At 50.9% G+C, this 23,373-nt stretch overlaps 2 protein-coding genes across 11 annotated transcripts in view; both read right to left on the bottom strand.

The window, feature by feature from the left end:
* The window catches only part of PUF60 (poly(U) binding splicing factor 60), a 31,812-nt gene extending 17,661 nt beyond the window's left edge, over window positions 1-14,151 (bottom strand). For 2 of the 7 annotated variants that reach the window (XM_074822276.1, XM_074822179.1), the window contains exons 1-3: window positions 1,357-1,452; window positions 583-763; window positions 364-448 (exon numbers count right to left, since the gene is read on the bottom strand). In XM_074822276.1, coding sequence (XP_074678377.1) covers window positions 364-448; window positions 583-722 — 225 coding nt within the window. In that variant the 5' untranslated portion in view covers window positions 723-763; window positions 1,357-1,452. Of the gene's footprint in view, window positions 1-363; window positions 449-582; window positions 764-1,356; window positions 1,453-8,055; window positions 8,165-14,057 lie in introns of those variants that run through there. The other 5 variants (XM_074822649.1, XM_074822458.1, XM_074822364.1 and 2 more) reach the window with 4 other exon arrangements.
* Window positions 14,152-16,484: 2,333 nt separating this feature from the next.
* The window catches only part of NRBP2 (nuclear receptor binding protein 2), a 29,956-nt gene continuing 23,067 nt past the window's right edge, over window positions 16,485-23,373 (bottom strand). For 2 of the 4 annotated variants that reach the window (XM_074823048.1, XM_074822960.1), the window contains 5 exons: window positions 21,105-21,158; window positions 20,589-20,652; window positions 19,527-19,582; window positions 17,682-17,746; window positions 16,485-17,121 (listed from right to left, as the gene is read on the bottom strand). In XM_074823048.1, coding sequence (XP_074679149.1) covers window positions 17,103-17,121; window positions 17,682-17,746; window positions 19,527-19,582; window positions 20,589-20,652; window positions 21,105-21,158 — 258 coding nt within the window. In that variant the 3' untranslated portion in view covers window positions 16,485-17,102. Of the gene's footprint in view, window positions 17,747-18,497; window positions 18,627-19,526; window positions 19,583-20,588; window positions 20,653-21,104; window positions 21,159-23,373 lie in introns of all 4 variants that reach the window. The other 2 variants (XR_012623148.1, XR_012623142.1) reach the window with 2 other exon arrangements.

Here is a 23,373-nt window from a genome sequence, read left to right on the forward strand (position 1 = left end):
TCCTCCAAGTCCTTTCCACTCAGAGAACAGCTGGACAAAGAGTTTCTACAAAAGGGAAGGGCCTCCCAATCCCCATGTCCAGTCTCTAGGCACTCCCCCTCTCTTTTCTTATCACATCTGGCCTGTGCCGCTTTGGAGGACCCACTGCTCTTGCTCACTAAAATGCTCCAGCTCTCCTTCCCTGGTTCCTAGCCTGCAGACACAAGACTCATTTGTCTTTTTCTTTCAGTCTTAAACAAATGTGACCAAGCTTTACACCCAGCGGTGCTGACATGGAGGCTCTTTGCCAGGGGAAGCCTAACACCCCCAGATGTGCCTATTCCCGGGGAGGGTACAAACACATTCAGCCAACCCCTCGGGCACCTGCTCTCCAGGGCTGTACGGGTTTGGGAGGTGCCAGGGGACGGTAGGCTCTAAACCGTGGATTTGAGACGTGTGCTTCGGAAACCTGGAAACGGACAAGGGGATTTACATCTGTCAGCTACGGAGAAGCCAGAGGAAACGAGGCCGTTTCACACTGTGAGCCAAACAACACACACACAAGCAGCTTCAACATTACGGGAACATTCACACGAAGCCTACCTAGAGCAAGACTTGACTCGCCTCACCAGAGTACGGAAGACACCTAGCCCACAGTGCCCACATTCCCTGGTTTGGTTTTCTTTCCCCTCTTTTCCCAACTCTGCTCTCCTCTCAGTAAGCCAGGCATCACTCACTCCCATCAGGAAAGTGGGCAAGAAGTCAGCAGTAACCTCCCCACCAGCTGTATAAAACAGGACCAACAACCAGAAATCAGAGCTGGACTGAAATTTTAGCTGGATTAAAACAGGCTTGCTGAAATGGGGTGAAAATACTTGCTACTGGGTCTCTTTACAACAACACAGGAGAGAGCATAAGGGAAAAATAGAGATATTTCGTGACGTGTTCTTGTGTGGACAGAATAAAAGACCAGCTGGAGTGTATCAGAAACCTATTCCTTGTGGAGTACAGGCTGCTCCTCGCAGTAACTTTGTGGCAGTTGCATATTGTTTTAGGATTATAATGTGATCTTAAGATGTTATTTGCTCATGATTTGCATTTTTTGTTTAAAATTAAGAACACACTCCCCACCCCAACAGCAAATTCCACATCACACTCCCCCAAAAGCATCTGTAAACTCTAAACCAAAACAAATAATTCTTGGGCACAAATTTGCAAGCGTGAATCCGCACACAGTATGGCCATTACCCCAGACATATTCTTGGTAGGCGAGTTCTCTTTTATAACATCAGTAACAGATGTTCATTTAAAAAAAAAAAAAAACAACCCAAAAAAACCAAGAGCGCTAAAAAGCAAATTCACATCAAGTTTACTCACCTTCTGGAGAGCTTCCTGCTGTTCTGGTGTGAGGGGAGGAAGCCCCAGCTTAGCTGCTGTGCTTTGTCCATTTTCCATCTTAATGGACTCTGTTCCCTGAGAAAATAGAAAATACTCATGAAAAAACTGTTCTCACAAAAGTGACCAATTTCTTCATTCCCAGAAACCCAAAGCACTTAATGTCAGAATGTCACAGTTGGCTAAAAACTCTTCCCAAACCTATTAGCAATTCACGAAACCCTGTTAATGTTCTATCCGCTCCCTAGGGGAGCGATATCCCATCAACTGTACACACTGATTAACACACTGGATACTTGAGTTCCCCAACCACCAGATTTCAGTTAAAAGAAAATGAAATAATCCCCAGTCTTCGCTCACATCATCTCCATCCTCCCTCTCAACAGTTAAACTCTGTCAAAGGTACCCATCTATTTTTGCTTTCCACCTCTTCCTATACTAGTCTGCCACCCTTGATTTCTCAAGTTCTATTTTAAAATCTTCTCTGAAACTTTTCCCGATCTCACACACTGTTCCAGGTACTGAGTAACAAAGAACCACTATTCTCATACTTGGTATGAGAGGCACATTGCCTGCCCGTGGGGGTTCCCAAACCCAACACCAGGTCTAGAAAGAAGCTTCTGGGCCACTGAACTGACTTTTCATGATTTCGGATACGTGTGCAGCTAACAAATGTCAGCCCTCTTTGTCCTTTAGGTAGTCTACGGACTTCTCTGCCTCACACTCATGTTCTACACTGCAGTCCATTCCTGGGAAGCAACTGGTCAGTTATTCCTACCACGTTAGGTAACAGCAGGTTTCTCTAAGATACACCTATCAACCCGGGTTTGGTTAAAGCGATTCAGCAGCTCACGCCTTTCTGGAAAGCATCCACCAACCCCTGTCCTCACAGTACTACTCTTTGGAATCACATAATTTCCAGTCAAAATAGGGTTCAACATCAAAAACCTGTTAACAGATGTCTCAGTTCTCCAGTTTTAAAATAAATAAATAAATATATACCTAAGCACTCTGTACCAAGCACAGTATAGAAAAAAAGGAACAGACCCATTCAGACCCATTCAAAACAAAACCAGCTCTCCCAGCATAGGAGCAAAGCTGTCACTTGGAGAAGATATAGTATCAAAGTAATTGGCATTTTAGCAGGAGGAACAGCGAGTGTTCCTGCTAATTTGGTTCCCATTCATTCAGAACAATCACTTGCTCCTGGCACTCCTGGTACTGGCAAACAACGTTTCCTGTGGGCACAAACGTCTCTGAAAGACCACTGACCTCCTTCTCCAGAAAAAACATAATCCCACAGGCACATCAAGATCTTATGAACATAATACCAAAATGCAGAACAGCAAAAAGCTATTTTTTGCCTGGATCTGAAGCCTCAGAGAGAAAAACATGTCTTTCAGAAGCAAAAGATCCTTCATCGTGGCTGCACACAAGCTGCACGTTTGGCTGCACCCTCTTTACCCCACCACAAGGCAACGGGGAGCACGCGCCGACAGAGACAAGCTGCCGCAGCAAACCCTCCGCGAGACGTAACTGAACCGTGGGCACCATCTGTCACGTCACTCAGCAGACAACAGACCTCCAGGATCACACGTTCCCTCACTGTCCCATTTTTCAGTTCCGGTATTTTCATATTTTTTCTATGCATTGGTATGGAGAATGTTCTGTTTGTAACGGGGAGGAAAACTGCAAAAGTCAAGATCCTGTAACCACATGAATTCTTTCCACAGCAAATGACAGACGCCACTTAAGTATAAATGAAGCTCAAGCAGTCACAAGGTATTCTCAATTTAGGGTAATAATTTAGATTTTAAGAATTACCATGGAAGTAACAGAAAGTGCCAAGTTCAAGAAGTACACAGCAGCAGAGAGGAGGGAAGCAGCAGCTCCTCAGCAGGCGCCTTGGCACAGCCCCAAGGCACAATCCTCAAGTGCTCCCACTAAAAAGGAGCGGGAGGCAGAGCACAAGGGCCCTGAAACTCGAGGCCTCCTGCAGCTCTGCCTCCTCCACAGCGAGTTCTGGCTGTCAGAAGAGTCACTGCCATGCGACAGCCCTTGGAGGCCAAGACCCTTCAGGAGCACCCAGGCCGGCTGCCAGCCCCCGCGGTACCTGCTGGCCTGTTTGCTCGTTGCCCACGCACTGGACACAGGACTGCAACTCTGTGGAGCTCTGCACTGTGAGCCTCCCGGCTGCTCCCCTCCCGCTACAGAGGGGCTCTGCACCTGCCTCCCCCGACTGGTTGGGGGGATTGATGCTAAATGGTGCTTAGCTTCTTAGTAAAATGTCTTGATTTTCCTCACCAGGTACAAGGTCACACACCTTTCAAGCTGATACACCTTAACCAGTGCCTGCAGAGAAGGGCTGGTTCACAGAATCGTCTCAGTTGGAAAAGACCTTAAAGATCATCCAGTCCATCCATCAACCCAACACTGACAGTTCCCAACTCCACCAGATCCCTCAGCGCTGGCTCAACCCGACTCTTCAACCCCTCCAGGGATGGGGACTCCCCCCCTGCCCTGGGCAGCCCATTCCAATGCCCAACAACCCCTTCTGCAAAGAAATCCTTCCTAAGAGCCAGTCTGACCCTGCCCTGGCACAGCTTGAGGCCATTCCCTCTTGGCCTGCCGCTGGTTCCTTGGCTCAAGAGACTCATCCCCCCTCTCTGCACCCTCCTTTCAGGCAGTTGCAGAGGGCCAGGAGGTCTCCCCTCAGCCTCCTCTTCTCCACACTAAACCCCCCCAGTTCCCTCAGCCGCTCCCCATCACACCTGTGCTCCAGACCCTGCACCAGCTCCATTGCCCTTCTCTGGACACGCTCGAGTCATTCAAGGGCCTTTTTGGAGTGAGGGGCCCAAAACTGAACCCACTCATCGAGGGGCGGCCTCACCAGTGCCGAGCACAGGGGTCAGATCCCTTCCCTGTCCCTGCTGGCCACGCTAGTGCTGATACCAGCCAGGATGCCATTGGCCTTCTTGGCCACCTGGGCACACTGCTGGCTCATTATCAATCCCCTCCAGGTCCCTCTTTGACTGGCAGCTCTCCAGCCACTCCTCCCCAAGCCTGTAGCGCTGCTGGGGGTTGTTGTGGCCCAAGGGCAGCACCCGGCATTTGGCCTTAGTGAAACTCCCCCAGTTGGCCTCAGCCCATCGCTCCAGCCTGGCCAGATCTCTCTGCAGAGCCCCCCTACCCTCGAGCAGATCAACACTCCCACCCAACTGGGTGTCATCTGCAAACTGACTGAGGGTTCACTCGATCCCCTTGTCTAGATATCAGTAAAGATGTTAAACAGGAGTGGCCCCAACACTGACCCCTGGGGGACACCACTCGTGACCGGCCACCAACCGGATTTAACTCCGTTCACCACCACTCTTTGGGCCCGGCCATCCAGCCAGCTTTTTACCCAGTGAAGCGTGTGCCCATCTGGGCTGTGTGCAGCCAGTTTCGCCAGGAGAATGCTGTGGGAAACGGTGTCAAAGGCCTTACTGAAGTCAAGGTAAACAACATCCACAGCCTTTCCCTCATCCAGTAAGCAGGTCGCCCTGTCATAGAAGGAAATCAGGTTTGTCAGGCAGGACCTGCCTTTCACAAACCTGCTGACTAAGCCTGATCCCCCAGTTGTCCATTATATGACTTTTAATGGCACTCGAGATGACCTGCTCCATGACCTTCCCTGGCACCGAGGTCAGACTGACAGGTCTATAGTTTCCTGGATTGTCCTTTCTGCCTCTCTTGTAGATGGGTGTCACATTTGCCACCCTCCAGTCCAATGGGACCTCTCCACTTAGCCATGACTTCAGGTAAATCACGGAAAGCGGCTTGGCGAGCACATCTGCCAACTCCCTCAGCACCCTTGAGTGTAACCCATCCAGTCCCACAGACTTGTGTGCATCCAAGTGGTGTAGCAGGTCTCTGACCACCTCCTCTTCAACTGTGCTGACCTCAGTCTGCTTCCCCTCCCCATCTCCCAGCTCACGAGGCTGGGTGTCCAGGGAACAGCCAGTTCTACTGCTAAAGACTGAGGCAAAGTAGGCGTTGAGCACCTCAGCCTTTTCCTCATCCTTAGTTACTCTGCATCCAGTAAAGGAGGGAGATTTTCCCTAATCCTCCTTTTGCTGGTAATGAATGTATAGAAACATTTTTTATTATCTTTAACAGCTGTAGCCAGGTTGAGCTCTAGCTGCGCTTTGGCTCTCCTGATGCTCTCCCTGCATAACTTCACTACATCTTTATAGTCTTCGTGAGTGACCTGGCCCCTCTTCCAAAGGCAATAGATTCTCCTTTTGTTCTTGAGATCCAGCCAAAGGTCCCTGTTTAGCCAGGCCGGTCTCCTTCCCTGCCCCAGGTTCACAACCCATCACAGCGCACATGTGGTCAGTCTATTCTTCCCCCCCACACACATGTTTCTCTGCACACTCTAATGGATTAAACACAGCATTTGCCATCACGGTGCCCAGTCGCTCTTTATCTCGAGATCCTCTGGCAGTTCGTTTAGCTAAGTGACAGCGACTATTAACTAGAGACTTCTTCCCGTCAGGTGAACACTGTCTGTTCCCTGTGAGGGTGTGGGACAGGACCGCTCTGACCGAGTCCCACACCACGGAGGAACTCTATTTTCCTACCGAACCGACACAACAGAGGAAGAAGCAAGAGTGTGACCACAGCACGATGGTCCCGCTGTTGGGACCGTCCATCTCGCAACCTCACTGGCTTAAAGGAGCAGGATGTGGACCTGCCTTTGTTCATGTAAGTTCTGCCTGTATCATCCACCACAAGCAGAACTAATTCCTTCTCAACTCAGAGCTCACCAGCAGCCACTGAAAATACCAAAATGGACAAACACCCTAACCTCTTCGGTAGTAGACACACGTTAGGCTAAACAGACTTGTGTCTGTGAGTGCTACTGGTTTCAGTATAAAAATTATCATGGGAAGAACCCAAGTTAATAGCAGAAAACAAGATTTTAAGCATTCCCTTTACTAAGTGCAAAGTTTCTCCCAGACTAGCTGTCTCAGCCTGTGGGGGACTGGCCAGGTTACAAGGCTCCCTCTGTTCCAGGCAGCCTGTGGGGGCAAGGAGTGGAGCGCATCTCCCTGGGAAGCAGAGCAAGCTGCAGGATGAGTTCACTGATGTTCAGAGAGTATCGCCCAGATTATTCTTACTCTATTTTACAGCAACAATTGAGACTTCTGCTTTTGTGCATTCAGTCTCAAGTTCGGGGGTTTGTGAGCATTTCCTAGGACCAATGGACACAGAGCAGCTGCAGAATAAACCCTCCTAAGAGAAGAACATACTCTGCACAGAGCTGAATGCAGTGTTCTCGAGTTGCAGTGACTTCACTGGTCCCTTCAGACCAAAGCTCACAGCTACATCGAGTAACACACAGGGACAGTGGGGAACAGAAGTGCCACAAATGAAGTTGACACAGCTGCAAATCGGGAAACTCGGGTGCACACTACTGATCAAAAGATACTACTGCACAGTCCACGGGTGAACGGAAAACAAGTGGCAGCACAGCGATAGAGAATCACAGAATCGTTTAGGCTGGAAAAGACCATTAATATCATTGAGCCCAACCGTTAACCCAGCGCTGCCAAAGCCCCCACTAAGCCACGTCCACACACATTTTACACGATGTAGTAACGGTGATCTGCTTGGTACAGGAAGGCTACATCATCTCTGAGATTCATTCAGACTGTGGAACATTCAAAAAAATAATTTTAAAAAATCATTCTTGTTCTTAACCAACTGGCTAAAAAAATGTTTTTCACCCAGCTGTCCTGGCTCCCCTTCCCATTTGTTTACACCTTATGTACATGCTACCGTGCAGCCAAGCCCAGAGACTGCCTTAGTTTTCTGCAGACAATTTAAAAAGCCCACACCTTTTTCTATTGCTGTTTTCATTTCCTCTCAGCTTTTGAAAATTGCATTATTGCAATTTAGGAGCTATGAGACTTGGGGAGAAGAAAAACATCGTGGAAAGGCTATCACAATTAAAAAAAAAAAAACCTACTCCATTGACTATGATCTGTTAGGATTCTTCAAAATAAAAACTACTGCATATCTACATTCAATGTAATTTAGACATTTGAGCTCATTAAATGGCATAGCTTCCAAACACTGATTGGTAACATCCCATCTCCAGTGTGGAAGGTACAATCAAACCCAAGTGATCTAGAAGTGACAAAGAGGATCCGAGAAGCCAGACCCAGGCACTACTGGTTCCAGGCTCTCTGCCACCACACGTTCCTCTGGAAAGAAACCAAAGGTACCTGCCTTTGCTGATCAACAGCACAGCTCTAACAACAATTTATCATCGTGTACCCTTTAACAGCGAGTTTCTTCAAGGCAGACTACCCCCCTCTGTTACTCCAGCAATAAATTGTGTAAAATAACCCCAGTCTCTATGCCCATTCACACAGAACCGAGAGTCGCTTCTCTCTTTCCTGGCACTACCAGGAGAAGGCTCAGCACAATTAATTTGAGTCTGCCAGGCCGTAATGTAACAGGACCCATTGAAAAGCGGTTGGTGCTTTACACCAAGGCTGGCCACCTTGAAATGGCCTTGCTTAACCACACTGTAAGAGGCAGGAGGGAACAGGAGAAATGGGAGAGAAGTTGACAACAGAAGCAGGAGAATAGGAGCTTCTTTTAAAAGAGAAATAAATAGAAACTGTATACCTGTTGCTATGAGCATTGCTTCTGAGCGTTGCTTGGCCCTTTAAGGTGGTTTGAACTCCAAGAGTTCAGGCACATTCGTTGGGAATTTATTACATGGCTGAGAATTTCTCTGAAGTATAAACACACACAAGAGAAAGAAAAACACAGAATCTTGTTTATTTTAGGAACCATAACAAGCAAACAACACGAAGATTAAATAAGACAGAGGTAGGGAAAGGACTGATGAAGTACCTGGCCAGTATACTCAATCTAATCCTTGCTCTGCTACCTGCGTCAGTGCTCGGGAACTTGCATTCATGGCAGCATTTTCATACCACAACAACCCATCCAGCAGCGAAGCTGGGAGAAGCACCACCTGAGAGCCTGGTCAACGGCAATGTTTCTATTTGCACAACAGATTATTATTCAGAAAAGGTCCTTCTTTGCATATATAAACAGATTTAAGTGTTCTGCCCCTATTTATTATCTAAATCTTTGTGGATTCAGCTGTAAACTCTGTAACTTTGAAAGTGAAAGCCTTTCATCACGTGCACCACAACCTTTTAGTATTCCTGATTTCCTTTAGCAAGTACCCTTTTCCACCCCCTACAGAGTACTTTTTTCTTTTTTTTTTTTTTTTTTTTTTCAAATGGGAACAGCAGTACTAGTGAATTATTTCTTCTGTTACTGCTGGCGTGTGCAGTTAATGTACTGCCAACATCGACAGCATGGGGCATGTCCAAGTTTCTTCCGCCATCCTACCAGACATGTTCTGCAGAGAATGGGCAGGGATTAAAACCTTTCCAAATGTGCCATTTTTCTAGCATCTCATGACCGAACTGTTCACATGTCAGTAACATCTCTTCTATTTAAGTGAACAAGGAGATTCTATGACAAATTTCACTGCTGCTGTCCAGTAGCGTCACACAGTTCTTCCCGAGCACCAAACTGTATGCAAATCCAACATTTGAAAACATGAAAAGTCTTAAGTACGTGCACACAAGTGATCTGTGTACCCCTGAAACAACCCCTTGTGATGCATTCTCACGGCATTTGATAGAACTCCACCCCGTTGGGTCAGCATCGAGAAACAAAACAATCTTCTAGGTGTTGCATGTATCTGTCACACAACCCACAAGTCACCTGCATCTCAATTTTTAACTCTCAAAGAGTTCCTGACAAGCTACAATAGCTCTAAAATAAATCAATATGCACGTAATCCTCTTCCTCTTCATTACAAACAGGAAGGTAAGACACAATGAAACCTATTCCTCCCCCCCCAAAAGGGCTCAGCACTTTCCCTGACCACCATCTCACCTTGTTAGTGACAAACCCCTCAGCCAACCCTTCTCCATTTAATGCAGCTACAGACAACACAGCGAGTGCGGCGAGAGCATTTGTATGTAATTTCCACGTCCACACTGGGTTCCTCTAAACCACAAGTTCCCTCCAGCACCTGCTCACAGCAGAAGATTGCTCCCTTGCTTGTATTTGGCAGCAACAGGCTCCAGAATGACTTCTGACAATGTGAATCACGACTGAACTTGAGATTCCCAACACAGCTTATGTCATAGGTAAAAAAAGCAGTTTTCTGCCAATAAAAAACTAATGAAATCCAAGGGGGATAAACACTACACCCCACACCTGGGCCGGACTAAGCCCCTGCAGTGGTCCAGGCCAAGCAGTAGCCTGTGGCGGAGGAACCAGGGGTGCCAGTGGTCAGGAGGCGGAACAGAAGCCAGCAGCACCAGCAGGAACGGAGCCCACATGGAGCAGTGGTCCTCCCCTCACACCACAGCCAGCTGCTGCATCACTTCTGGACCCAACACAAAATACCGACCAACCAGAGCGAGCCCTGCAAAGGGCCACCAAGACCATGGAGGGGCTGAAGCCCCTGACCTGTAAGGCGAGGGAGGGAACTGGGCTGCTCCAAGAGCACTGGGACTGCAAGACCCAAGCAGGACCCAGTAACCACCTCCACAGTTAACCCTCTTAGAGGAGAATCTCGTGAAGAGTGCTAAGGCAAAGCCTTGCAAACAGCTGGTCCAGACCCCCCAGGAGGTGAGGGAGAGGAGGAGGAGGAGGTCTGAACTGCAAAGCAAGAACCTCCTGGGGTAGCCGGACCGTGGGCTGCTCCTCCCTCGCCCTCCGAGGGAAAGCTCCAGCTGCCCAGCACCAAGCTGGGCCCACAGCACTTCACACAGACACCACTTCCCCCCCAAATTACTGCTCCACTCTGTTTAAAAATTAACTGGCCTGTTGAGGAATATTCACAGCAAGTTCACCTTAGCCTCATTGAAACACAAACACATTTGCTTTAGACCAATTTCCTGGTCACATCACAGAGGAGCCAATTTCTTTCCAGCATGGAAAGGAGATTTAAAACAGAGGCACTCATGGTGGACTAGAAAAGGAAAAGGCTGGGGATCATGCAAAGGTGCTTGTGGAGACATTTGAATTGGGTCTTCGCTTTAAGGACCATTAACACTAAGCCCACGGGTCAGTTTTTCGAGCACAGCAAGGTAAAACACATAGTGGCAGAAATGCTGATGAATTAACACCTGGTGCTGGATGGTCAGATTCACCTTATCTGCAGCAAGATGAGAACTAAACTCACATAAAGAACACACAGATTATGAAAGATCCGACTCGAAAAAAGTGTTTTAACTCATTGTGTGAAGCTGGCAAGGCTGAATACTCTATTTAAGGTATTTAACAGTCCTGAAGTTTAAAACAAGTATCTTCCAGTCATACTACAAAAGCCCACACTGGGTAAAAGCATGCAATACCCAGTCAAGCTGGAATTCTTGCTCCTGCAAGGCTGTCCTTACACTATGCCATCTGTTATTCACGCTGGGCTATCACCTAGTCTGGGAGCAAGGGAAATAAAAACAAGCCACTTCCTCCGATCTCAAGACTTCTATTCTAACACAACCTTTTGTCTAACTAATCCTTTTCATTTTCTTTGCTCCTGATATCTCCTGCCTCTTGTCAAAACATGCTGGAAGCAACAGATGTACCAACAGAGACACAGTTCACATCGGCTATTCTGAATTCTTCTGTAGCCAAACTCTGCTGAGTAACATCAGCACATTCAAAACACGCATCTTACTCCTCAGCTCCCGTATCCCTCACAGTACTTGCATGTTCCTTCGCTCGCAGGACTGCTGCTGGCCATTTCTGGTCTCAGCTACAGGCCATCGCTACCTCCTTGCTCCTGCCGATACAGCCACCCAGCTCGGAAATGGAATTTCTGGTTCCTGGTGCCCCATGACTCTTGCTCCCAGCTCCAAGAATCATCCCAGGTTCATCAAGACCTGCCTGGACTCCACGCAGCGCTTCACCTGTAACCTTTAAGTCTCTGAATGCAAGTGTCCACTTTAACCCGACAGTGTCAGTGAACAGGTTTAAGCCTGAATGCCTGGAGTTGGAAGGCAATTAAACAAAAATCAAACTCCTTAAGCTTACCCCACTCTGCTCAACTCAGCACTCAATCTGAACGCCAGATCTGTAGAACAGCAATAAAGTATTTTACAGTGTTGACTAAATTTGTTTATAATAGCTAATGTACACAGATAAATAGAAACTCTGAAGCAAGGTCTTTACTATTCTGTTTATGCTCTAAGGCCCTGATAATTTACTGTAACAGACTTGCAACTCTTGACAGTCTCCTGCCGACCCACCACATCATCTCACTTCCATGTGGCAGAACCATGCAGTGGCTGGTTGTTACAAAGTCAGCTGATAGTTTTGAAATGTACACATTGTCGAGCAAGGCCAGAGGAGGCCACAAAGATGCTCAGGGGGCTGGAGCACCCCCCCTGTGAGGACAGGCTGAGGGAGTTGGGGGGCTTCAGCTGGAGAAGAGAAGGCTCTGGGGAGACCTTAGAGCGGCCTCCCAGGACTGAAAGGGGCTACAGGAAAGGAGGCGGGGGGGAACTCGTCATCAGAGGGGAGGGTTAGGATGAGGGGGAACGGGTCTAAACTGACAGAGGGGAGATTTAGATTAGATAGAAGGAAGAAATTCTTCCCTGTGAGGGGGGCGAGGCCCTGGCACAGGTTGCCCAGAGAAGCTGTGGCTGCCCCCTCCCTGGAAGGGTTCAAGGCCAGGTTGGACAGGGCTTTGGGCAACCTGGGCTAGTGGAAGGTGGCCCTGCCCGGGGCAGGGGGTGGCACTGGATGGGCTTTAAAGGCCTCCCAACCCACACCAGTCTGGGATTCCATACAGTGGCAGCAAACAAACTGGCTGAAGCAGTGTGCTGTGAAGCAAAGGACAGACACCACCTTGGCTTTGACAAAAACCAGAGTCTGATGTTCTCACACATCATAGGCAAGATAACATTCCTTTGGTTTTGATCTTTGAAATTATATTTAGCATCACATGCTCAAGACCTGAACATTCATTCCCAGCATTAACCTGGCAAACCTCATAACCTAATGAAGTCCTCATTAAGCAAAGATGAGATGGGAAACAAAGTGAGAGTTATTCATATTTGCTCCCGATTACGAACACCAGTATTTGTGAACCCGAAAAAGGAATACCGTGAAAGACAGCTCCTTCAGGGTTCAAAGGTAGACCCTTAAAGAAAAACATAGCAGCTTAACTATTAGACCTACTCATGAGAGGAATCCAGTATTTCCTATGAAAACAATGATGAGTGGAAAAAAAAAAAAGCAGAAAACACCAGAACATTAAGATCCTGCTGTGTCACACCAATGGCCTATCCAACCCTGTACTCCGCGTGCTCCCTCCAAATACCACCAGACGTTCAGGAGCCTGGCCGCCCCTCTTGTAGTTCCCCAGCATTCACTATTATACTGCAGGCCACCTTCCCTGGAGGCTTGACACCAAGAGGTTTTGTATTTCCATTTTACACAATTCCGTAGTTAGCCAAAAATAAAAGGACTGGTCCAAGGAAGGCTGAATAGCGCCCTAGGGAAGTAGTTTAATTTCTTCTATTTAAGGCTAACTCACAAAGAAAACAAACAAGCCTCTGAAACAAGAGTGGTGCTCTGCTCTCTTACAACATTAACAGTCCATTCAGGAAAGCTCTGAAGAATGTTCCCGAAAGTACAAAAAACTCTTATAAAAATCAATACTGTTGGGATCCTTTCATGAATGCATAAAGGAAGCCAATAGGAAATATAAAAATAACCACCACCCACCGGGCACCTCACCCGCTTTGTCAGGAAACGTGACCAGCAGCTCACATTTTAACCTCAGGCTACAAGACTTCGGGAGAGAAGAGTCTCTGCTAAATACTTTTTTTTAAAAGAGCCCTAGCAGCTAGCTAGATCTTTTTAAACAAGTGAATTTTTGAAATCAGCAAACAAGCCCCAGAAAAGCAACGTGTGCGTATCCCAGTGCAGTGAGACCTCTTTCCTAAGCACCAGAGCTGGCAGAGCCCGAGCCAGGCACCGGCGGTCCCGGAGAGCGCAGGGCCGAGGACGGCGAGGCGCCCGCGGCCGCCCCAGGAGCCCCGCACCGCCCTTCGCCCCCGGGGCCCGCCTCAGCCCGTCACCCGGGCGAGCCCCGGTGGGGCAGCCAGCTCCGACAGCCTGGCCGGCGGCACGGAGGGGGAACGGGCCGCCCTCCCTGCGGGGCAGAGGTGCCACCCGCTGCGTCGGGGGAACCTGCAGCGACGCGGCTACCGGGGGCGGAAAGCCGCGGCCGCCCTGACCCGCGGGCCCCGGGAACGGCGCGGCACAGGCGGGAAGGCCGCCCGCGGATGACAGAGGGCCCGTGGCCACCCCGGCCCCCCGCCCGCGCTCAGGGGAGCGGAGGCCCCAACCGGAGGCCAGGCGTGAGGGACCCCGGCCTGCGACAGGGCCCCGGCCTGCCGCCCGCCCCCGCGCCGCCAGCCCGCCCCGCCAGGCCCAGCGGGGCCGCGGCCAAACGCCCCGCGGCCGAGGCGAGCCGCTTCACCCCCCCGCCTCCGGGCCGGCCAGCGCTGCGCAGAGCGGGCCGGCCTGAGCCCGCCGCCCCGGCTGGCCCGCGGGAGGGCGGCGGCCGCCCCGCTCACCAGGGAGATGGTCGTTGTAGCCGCCATCTTGTCCACCCCGTCGGCAGTCGGCGCGCGTCTCTCGCGAGGGCTCTGCGGGCGCGAAACGAGAAATCTCGCGAGAGCCGCAGCGGCAACGTCTCGCGACAACTCCGGCGGGGGTCATGTGGGCGGGGCGGTCAAGATGGCGGTAGCCGCGGTGGGGCTGGGGTCGGGCGGGGTGTGTTGGCCTGCGGTGCCCCGGGGGCCTCTCTGCCCCCGCCCCGGGGCGCGGCGTGAGCTCCGGCGGGTCCTGGGCCGCTCTAGGGCTGTACCGGCCCGTACGGCGCGGTCGCGGTCCCCGTCGGCAGCAGGTGCGGGGCCTGGGGAGCTGCGGCCTGTGGCGCTGCCGCGGCCGGAGTCCCCTCGGGTGCCCCCGGGGCAGCGGCAAGACCGACCTGTCCTGCGGGCTGTGCCGTGCCAGAGGCGCTGAAACCGCCTCCCGGGCCGTTCCACGGGCACCCGGAGTTCAGAGCCCCGTTAGCCGTGGAGATCAGCGGTTGCTGAACATGCAGCTTGAGAGCAAATCAGGACCCATCCGCTGAGAACGGAAGTGAAACGTTGCCCTGGTGCCTGGCTGGCTGCTCACCCCCATCCCTTCTGCTCTTTTTTTCTTTTCAAGTGGCTCCAATCCCTTGCATCTAAATTTAAAGGCAAGGTCAAGCAGCCTGGCACAGGGGGTGGAAGTGCTACTCTGAAATAGGGCCCTGAAAAGACACCTCTTCCCAAGGTGGTGGTTCTGCTTTAATGAGAAAATGCTGTTAACTAGGACAGAGAGATGTGCCGTTACACCTTGCACTTAATTACTTAAACTGGGATGATAATGTTGTGGCCTCTCGGCCCTGCTACAGAAGAGATGCAAGGCTAAAGAAAATCTACAAAAAGTTTACAGATTCTGAAAGCCTATTTTATAAAATATTTAGGAAGTTCAGGCCAATAAAGCTTATCAAAGACAGTTAAAAGATGACTTAGCATCTAATTACCATTACGAGGAGAAAGTCTTGCATTGTAAAAGTTCCCTTCATCAAGGAGATAAAGGTACAATATGAATTGGAACATAAACCAGGTCCCTTATTTCCAGCCTAAATTGAAGTGGCAGCAGTTAACCACTGGAGAACATCATGACTGAGATATAGCGGATTCCTACACGATGCAGCCTTTAAAGTAAGACGAGATACTCTCCTAAAAGGTTGGGGCACATCGCAGCTATAATCACGGGCAGGAATTAGAATCCTAATTAGCCGATCAGGTGTGACTACTGGTGTCTGAGCACACCCCTTTCCTGTACCCCAGGACTCTGGCGCCGTGCGGACTTGCAGGCGGGGGGCAGGATTCCAGCCCGGTGCTGGGGCCACTCCTGCAAAGAGGGACAAGTGTCCTGCTGGACACCGAGCTGGGAGCCAGCAACCGCCCTTGTGGCAAAGGTCGGCGCCATCCTGGGCTGCGCTGGGGAAACCTCACCAGGCGCTGGAGGGGACTGATCCTCCCTCTGCTCAGTGCTGGTGAGGCCACATCTGGAGTGCTGGACCCAGTGCTGGGCTCCCCAGGATGAGACAGACCTGGACTTACTGGAGCGAGGCCAGCGCAGGGCCACCACGATGCTGGGGGCACTGGAGCATCTCGTAGGAGAGGCTGGGGAAGCTGGGGCTGTTCAGCCTGGGGAAGGCCCAGGGGGTCTCACCATTGGGCACAAACATCTGGTGGGAGGGTAAGGAAGGTGCAACCAGGCTCTCCTCAGTGGTGCCCAGTGACAAGAGGCAGGGGGCACAGACAGAAAAACGGGAAATTCCATTTGAATGTAGAACACACTTTTTTTTTTCTGTGAGAGTGGTTGAACACAGGAACAGGTTGTGCCCAGAGATACTCAGACCTGAAAGACACGGTCCTGGGCAGGCTGCTCCAGCTGACCCCAGGGGGTCGGACTGGGTGGCTGCAGAGGTGGGAAGGGGCCTGTGAAATCTCGAGCGGTCCCGTCCAGCCTCGACTGTTCCGTGATTCTGTTGTATACTGGAAACACCCCGGGGATGGGCTGGTTAACGAACTCATCGTTGCCAAACGCAGCACAGCCAGTAGCAGGGAAATCCACTGGTCAGGGTGAGCTGTGACCATGTGAAATCAAACAAGGAATGAGCCGGGTGAAATGTGTTAAAAAAGAGCTAATGAGCTCATCAGGGAAATGAGGCAGTTGGTATATGAAGGAATTTCTCAGTTTGCACAGACAAGCGCAAACTTGTTCTGGAGAAAGAGTGATATCTGAATCAAGCAGCGGTGCGATGTTTCTCCTCTGAATTCCTTCTCTACCCAAGTCGCCTGACTTTGTGGCTAAATCTGCTGAACTCAGGGAAGCCATTTCACATTTAGTTTAACTGCAAGAGTGACTAAGAAATTATCGAGCGGTTTGCCGAGTGCTCTGATGAGATAAGCTGCTTCCAGTGGCTTTATTGATTTATCAGTTTGTAGGGTCGGCACAGCACAGCACAATGGGGAAATACAGCACAAGCGGGCAGCTCAGCGTAGCGTGGCGGCGCGGCAGACCCAGCCCGGCGTGGTACGAGCGGTGCGGCACGGCAAAGCGCGGCAGCATAACGGGCACCGGCGGCAGCGCACGGAGCAGCCGGCGCGGCGCGAGCAGCACGGAGCAGTGCGGCTTCTGCGACACAAACAATTCCTGCATGCGCTTGTCACCAACCAGACCTGGCGTGCGCAGCAGCTAAGATGATTGATTGCCCCTTTCTCCAGGCTAGTGAGTGAAGTTCCAACCACCACAGGAGAAACAGGGGAGGAAGAGACATCAGGGGTTTTACCCTTAAGATGCCGTGAGATTTTGGAAGGCCGTAAGACAAGCCGGGGAATGACAAGGGCTCCGTTCAGCACCAGAGAGCTTTCTGCTGATCCACATGTTCGGATCCAGCTGGTGGGTTTGGATTTCTGGAATTTCTTCTCATGCCCTATCAAGTCCAGCTCACAAAGCTCTCTCTTCAGCTTAGACCAAGGTGTGCGATTCTGATTACAAGGCATCACAGTGGCTCATCTGTGCTGGGGAAACCTTAACAAAACAGGAGAAACGGGGTATAAAGAATGGAATGCGGCAGATCGGGAACTACGCCAGAGCTTTCGCACCCTGCACCTCTCCTCCCTTCTGCACGTACTACCAGCTGGCAAAGAGGGGAAAAAATAGCATTGGGACCTGCAGTGAAGAAAGCTTATCATTCCCAGGCAGAAATTTTCAGTTTGGGGGATTCTTGCAGCAGCTTTGCATCTTGACAAACGTCGTGGGGAAGGGGCTGCGGGCGTGCTACCCCGCCCCCCCCACCTCACACCTCCCTCTGGCCTGCTGCTCCGGGAGTGGGGACCGGGACCACGTGCTCCCGCTCGGTCCCGACTCCTCGTGCTGCACGGGTAATTTCTTGGGTTTGCGGATGACTCCTCCACTTGCTGCTGCCTTTTCACCCCACAGCTCGGGCGCGCCCCTCGCACGGGCTGCGCGGGCTCAGCCGGGAGCGTGCGGCCCAGCCAGGCCTGCAGGAGGAAGCGGGGTCACAGGAGCCCCGCGGTTTCTGCCAGTCTGGAACGCTTCCCGGCCCAGACCGCGCCGAGGGCACTCACAAGGGAGGAGACCGGTATTTGTGGAAGGCATTTTCCAGGAAGTTCGCCAGCTTTTCACAGTCGTCCTAAAATAAAAGAAAAAACAGGCCAACAGATCAATTTGGCTCGGCTACCTCGGGCATCTCCTTCCTTACACGATTCCATCCCAAGCCACTGACTTCACATCTGACTTTTGAGGTGGGAAGGGAACAACTCGCACGCACATCTGGAACACACCACTAATAACAATCGTATTTACTGAATAACGCCAAATGACCAACCAGGATTGGAGCCTTTTTGTGTCAGGTGCACTATAAAGGCAAAACAGCAGCGAGTTCTTTGAAGCGTCCAATCTGAATGGATCTGGCTTCTTTTGTTTAGTTTAATTTCAACTTAACTGACACTGGATCTAGAGTTATTTTCCGTGGCCACATGTTTTATAATATCCTCACTGCTAACAACAATAAAAATTAATGTCACTTTTTGTTGGTCTGACAACTATTTTGTGCAGAAATGTCTTTTCTGACACATTCAGGAGTAGGTGGTTTCTAACATAATTAGAATGTTTATTCCTTAAGAAAGAAATTACTGAAATACACAGTGATATGTAAAGGATGCAAAACACCCCCACCTTGTATCATAGAGGGGTTTTGGAATTGCCAGAAACAAGCTCAAAATTCTCACTCAAATGAAAAATGCAGAATCAGTTGTTTTCTTGGTGCTTAGAGGCACCCCTTTGCCACTACTGCTGCTAAATTACTACTTTTGTTTTAAAAAACCCTTGGATTTTGAAGACAAAATCTGTAAGGTGTAGGTAGTATCTTTTGTTAGACCAACCACTACAGCTGGAAAACCAGAGGAGCATGTGGGTGCACAAGTCCTTCCGTCAGAAACAAGCAGCAGACTCCCCAGCTAAACACGGTGTAACGAGGTGTGAGTCAGCTGCAGCACCTGAGGGAAAGGCACCTGTGGGGAGGAAAGGTGTTAGAGAGGAGAAGGCGCGTTAAAAGGAGAAGGAGAAAGAAAAAGGTCATTTACAGTCCGTGGAACGTGGACCTGTGTGAGGTCTATTCCACAGCAGCAGGTTGCCCCAAGTGCCACACACTTCCCTGCACACGGGAGGAAGCAGCGTGGTGTGTCAGGGCCGAGCCGTGCAGTCACTGTGCTCAGATGAAGAAGGTCTAAATGTGCTTTTCTCCAGGTGTACTCACGTACATTTTTCACTCAGTGAAGCTGAGCGACCCCTTCCTTGTCTAATGTCAGCCTCCAGAACGAGGAATTCTCCAAAACTTTGCCTACAGCCCCAGAATTCCTAACTTGCACAAAATAAATAAATATATTTTTAATTGTCTCCATGCTGTCCTGGCTCGAGGCCATGCTGCCATGCGGCCTCAGTGGCTGGGCTGCTCTGAATTCTTTCTTGGGACCGTCTGCACACACCGAAGGGAGAGCCCAGACGTTGGGTGCCAGGGTGGCCCGTCCCCCCTGCAGGCAGAAATCTGCACAGGCAGCGGGAGCAGCTGCCCAGGCACTGGGACAAGCACCCGGAGACGGGAGGTGGCCTCAACCTCCTCCCCTCAGCACTCCCGGTTCTCACTCGGCACCACTGCGAGGTTGGTGCTCTTAACCCTGACACCACAACACACTTGTCCCCTCAAAACCGCAACCTGGAGTCAGGCACGAGCAAAGGATGGAGAAAAACAATGACCAAAACAGGAAGGGTCACCCGCTGCAAGGGGTTGTCCCCTGCGACTGCTCGCTGGCTGCCGACCGGGAGCAGAGGAGCTCTGACTCCCCCGGGGAAGAGGCGTCACAGGGACTTGGGGACTGCGGTGGCACGGGCTGAGGAGCGGCGAGGCGGCTCACCTCGTGGATGAATCCGTAGTGCACCAGCTCCGTGGCCAGGTCCTTGGAGTTATCGGCTGCAGAGACAAGGAGCGGGGAGGACATGAGCCTTCATGCATCTCTTAGTTCCTCCCCTGCCAGGAAGGTGCCCCTCTCCCAACCCGCAGCACACCTGTACCAGGCTTTGTTAGCTTCAGGGGCACACGCTGTCCACTTTGGGTTGGCTAAGTAACTGCTAATTGCAGAATCCCAGAATCATCTAGGTTGGAAAAGACCTTGAAGATCATCTAGTCCAACCATTAAATGAATTAATCCTGGGGCAAGCAGAGTGCAGAGGCAGGCAGTGAATTGGAGCTCAACAAGGTATGGGGCAGGAATGAGCTCCAGTCCCAAATCACACAAAGCACAACAGACTTGGCAATGTGTCCCTTTGTGATTTTTTGTCCCTGTTTTGGCTCAGCATGACAGGCAGGCCACACTACCTGTGGGCAGAAAAGCACCAGGAGCTGGTGAAGCAGCAGCTCCCGAGCGTTGATTTCCACGCTTTGTGCTTGGGTTTTGGCTGTAAGGCGGCTGAGGGGCTCCAGCCGCGCGGCCTCCAGCAGCCTTCTGCACATTTTAGGGAGGACCCTGCTGTGCTGGAGCTCCTCTGGGGAGAAGCAGCCTCCCCCAGAGCCATGGGCTCCCTCAGAGCAGAGCCCACCTTCCCCTCTGACAGGTACTGCGGAGCCTGCGCCGGGGTTGGGAACGAGGGAAGAATCCACTAGTGTTACCCCAAGGACTGCACGCCACGTGTCCCAGGGTGAACCGCAGGGCCTGGATGGCCACTTGCTGGACTCCCGACGTTCACTTTAGAGCGTGGGTTACTGCCGCCTGCCAGAGGCTGTAAGCCCAGGGTCTGAGTGTACAAGAACTGGTACTACACTGATATTAGGTTTAGTCTGCTCTCCCAGTATGAGAAGGAAAGAAAAGCTGGCTCTAAACACAATCTGTGTCTAACAAAATCTGAGCCTAAACCTAACCAGGGCCACCAGGCAATACTTCTGCATTCACACAAAAAAATTTACTTGCAAGTGAACTTACTGGGCAGCAAGTCGTAGCTCAACTGTCGATGCAATTTGTCCTCCAGGATCAGCAGAAGGGTCAGCTGCAGAAAGAAGAGAGTGCTCTTTGCAAACACCCGTTTCTCCAAAAGAGAGAAAGGTGCTGACTCTCCCAGCAGCACTAGAAACTGCTGCAGTGGTGAGCAGGGAGGATGCTGGTAACTGCTGAGATACTGGATGTCTTTGGCAGGATAGTCTGAGTGTCTTGGAGGAATGTTCTCTCAAGTTACAGCTCACCTGCAACTGTTCGACTAGAAAGAAGGAGAGTTAAAAGATGTCCAAACAAAGACACCAAGGCCTTCCTGTCCTGCAGCCAGAGGGGCTGGTGGCTTCGTTCTTCTCAGACTTCTTTTATTATAAAGGGACAAGAGTAAATCCTTTGGGTACTGCAGCAAACTAGCTGAGATCAAGCTTCTTCCTGGTCGGGTGCCAGGGATGGGCACAGAGAGCAGGTCTTGCCCCAGTGCCTCATGTAGAGCAGGAGCTGAATACTTACGTGCCACTGGGTCTTGTCTTCATTCAGTTCCATGTTACACTGCATTTGCACCACCTAGAAGAGGCCAAAATCAACATCAGCTTGGACACAGCCCCGTGGCTCCCCCAGGCCTGCTTTACTTCTTCTCTCCAAGCACAACTTTCAAATTCCTACTTAAACCCCTTAATTCCACCTGCCGGCCTGCCCTTCCACCTCTTCCCACATTTCTAGGAATTGTGTGGGTGGGGCAGCTGAGGGTGAATCTAGTCCAGTATCCAGCCACGAACCATGGCCACCACCAGCTGCTTGAGAGGTGGGTAAGGGAGCCCTGTGCGAGGTGCAGTTCTCGAAACCTTCACATCCAGGGTGAATTCTGCTCCATTTGCCGGGGGCAGGCTTCTCCCTAAAGCTCTGCCTAAACTCTTGGTTACGTTTTGATACTGTACTTGTTCCTTATGGGATGACCAATCCTTAAACCAGACAAAAGAGCAAATCTTGAATATTATTAAAATGACATATGGATTTTCCTCCACGCGCTGCATCGCAGAATACTGAGATGTGTTAGACAAATATGGCATTTTATTACTATGTCATCCTCAAGCTCCTATGAAGGAACTGGGTCAGCTTCAAGCTGGGTCAGCTTCAAGCTTCATTATGTCAGCTTCAAGTTCCCGTGAAAATGGTTCACACCAAGAGTCCCGATGTCTGGGCAGAGGAAGGCCAGAGCGAGCTGCAGTCGGGCAGCCCAAACGGCAGGAAACCAAGTGAGGAATCAACATCCCCGTTCCACTCGGGGTTTAATTCCTCAATTTCAAGCTTATGCTCAGAGGTGAGTTACATGCTTGTTCCTTCCCCTGACCCTGTGCCCGCCACTCCACTCCTCCCTGTGACAAACACCCCTGGGCATTGAGCTCCGCTGTCCTCTGACTGTTACCATCTCCAGGCATCCATTTCTCCCGGGCAAGGTGACTGGCATGGCCACACTCAGGGCAGGTGCCCCTTTCCTTACACCCAGTGACACAGGGCACCGTCTTCTACACGCTCCTGGATACACTGAATCACACCGAGCTGGGCAGCCTCTCACAGACATCATCAGGGACAAGGCTGGTGATGACTGAGTGCATCGTTGCCCCCTGCTCCCCACCTCCCTCTACCTGCTGCCTGTGATCAAAGAGTCACTTAGGTGGGATGGGACATCCAGAGGTCTCTAGTCCAAGCAGTGAATTCAGAGCAGGTTGTTTAGAGCTCTGCCCAGCTGGGTTTTGAAAACCTCTCTTAGCCCCTGGTCCGTTGTTTAACCATCCTCACCATGAAAAAAAATTATTTGGATCCATCCAGCATTCATATTCCAGTGCCTCCCAGAACTCTGCATTGTAACTACACTCATCTGGGACTTGCAGGTTTGTCCAGCTGCAAGTTTTCCTGAAATCTGTAGAAACTCAGTGCTTCTGAGATTACCAGTCCTTTGTCAAATTGGGTAAAAACTAGTTGAACACATTGGTCAGACAGTGCACTTGCCAAACTTCCCTTGGAGCATGAGGTGAAAAAGCAGCGTATAACGAATGCAAAGAGCTGAAAAACCATAAGTGCGTAGGTTTGCATTTACATTTCTCCAACGTGTCTGATCGATCACCACAGCACTCTCACTAAAAATAAGCACTGAGCACTATGAATAAAGCATAAGTTAAGTGCACTGAAAGCTGCTCCTCAGACAGATAGGGAGAAACCACTGCTGATGCACTTTCTGAAGGGAGGCATTTCACAGGATTTTGCAGGAATAAGAAGCAGGTTTAGCCCTACATAGTATTTTTAACATCAATTCAATGCAAGTATGAAATTGCATTCCTATCATCCATGGCAACACACAGACAGTGCTGCAGGTGACCAGTGAGTGACTAGAAGCGTCACCACAGGGAAACCACGGGACCCACGTGGGTTTTTCAGAAAGAGCCCTCTCTTTCTGAAGCTCATCTGGCTGCTCTCAGAGTGGCTGGCGGTTCAGGGACAGGAGCCGCTGGAAGAAGCGCCATGCCTGAGCTGCGCCCCGGTGACGGCGGCCAACAGCCTCGTCTCCCCATGTGTGTGTCAGCAAAGGACAAACGCCAGCTCCTGCCTCCGGGAGGGAATGATCCCTGGCAAGGACGCAGCCTGGGATGGCCTGGCTGGCAGGAAGGCTCTGCTGGCACTGCTGGAGGGACGCTGGGGTCAGGGTGGGCAGCAGGCAGGACATGAGCTGCAACGTGCCCTGGCACCAAGGAAGGCCAACAGCGTCCTGGGGCACAGCCAGGAG

The sequence above is a fragment of the Strix aluco genome, chromosome 1, assembly GCF_031877795.1.
Source record: "Strix aluco isolate bStrAlu1 chromosome 1, bStrAlu1.hap1, whole genome shotgun sequence".
Classification (NCBI taxonomy): domain Eukaryota; kingdom Metazoa; phylum Chordata; class Aves; order Strigiformes; family Strigidae; genus Strix; species Strix aluco.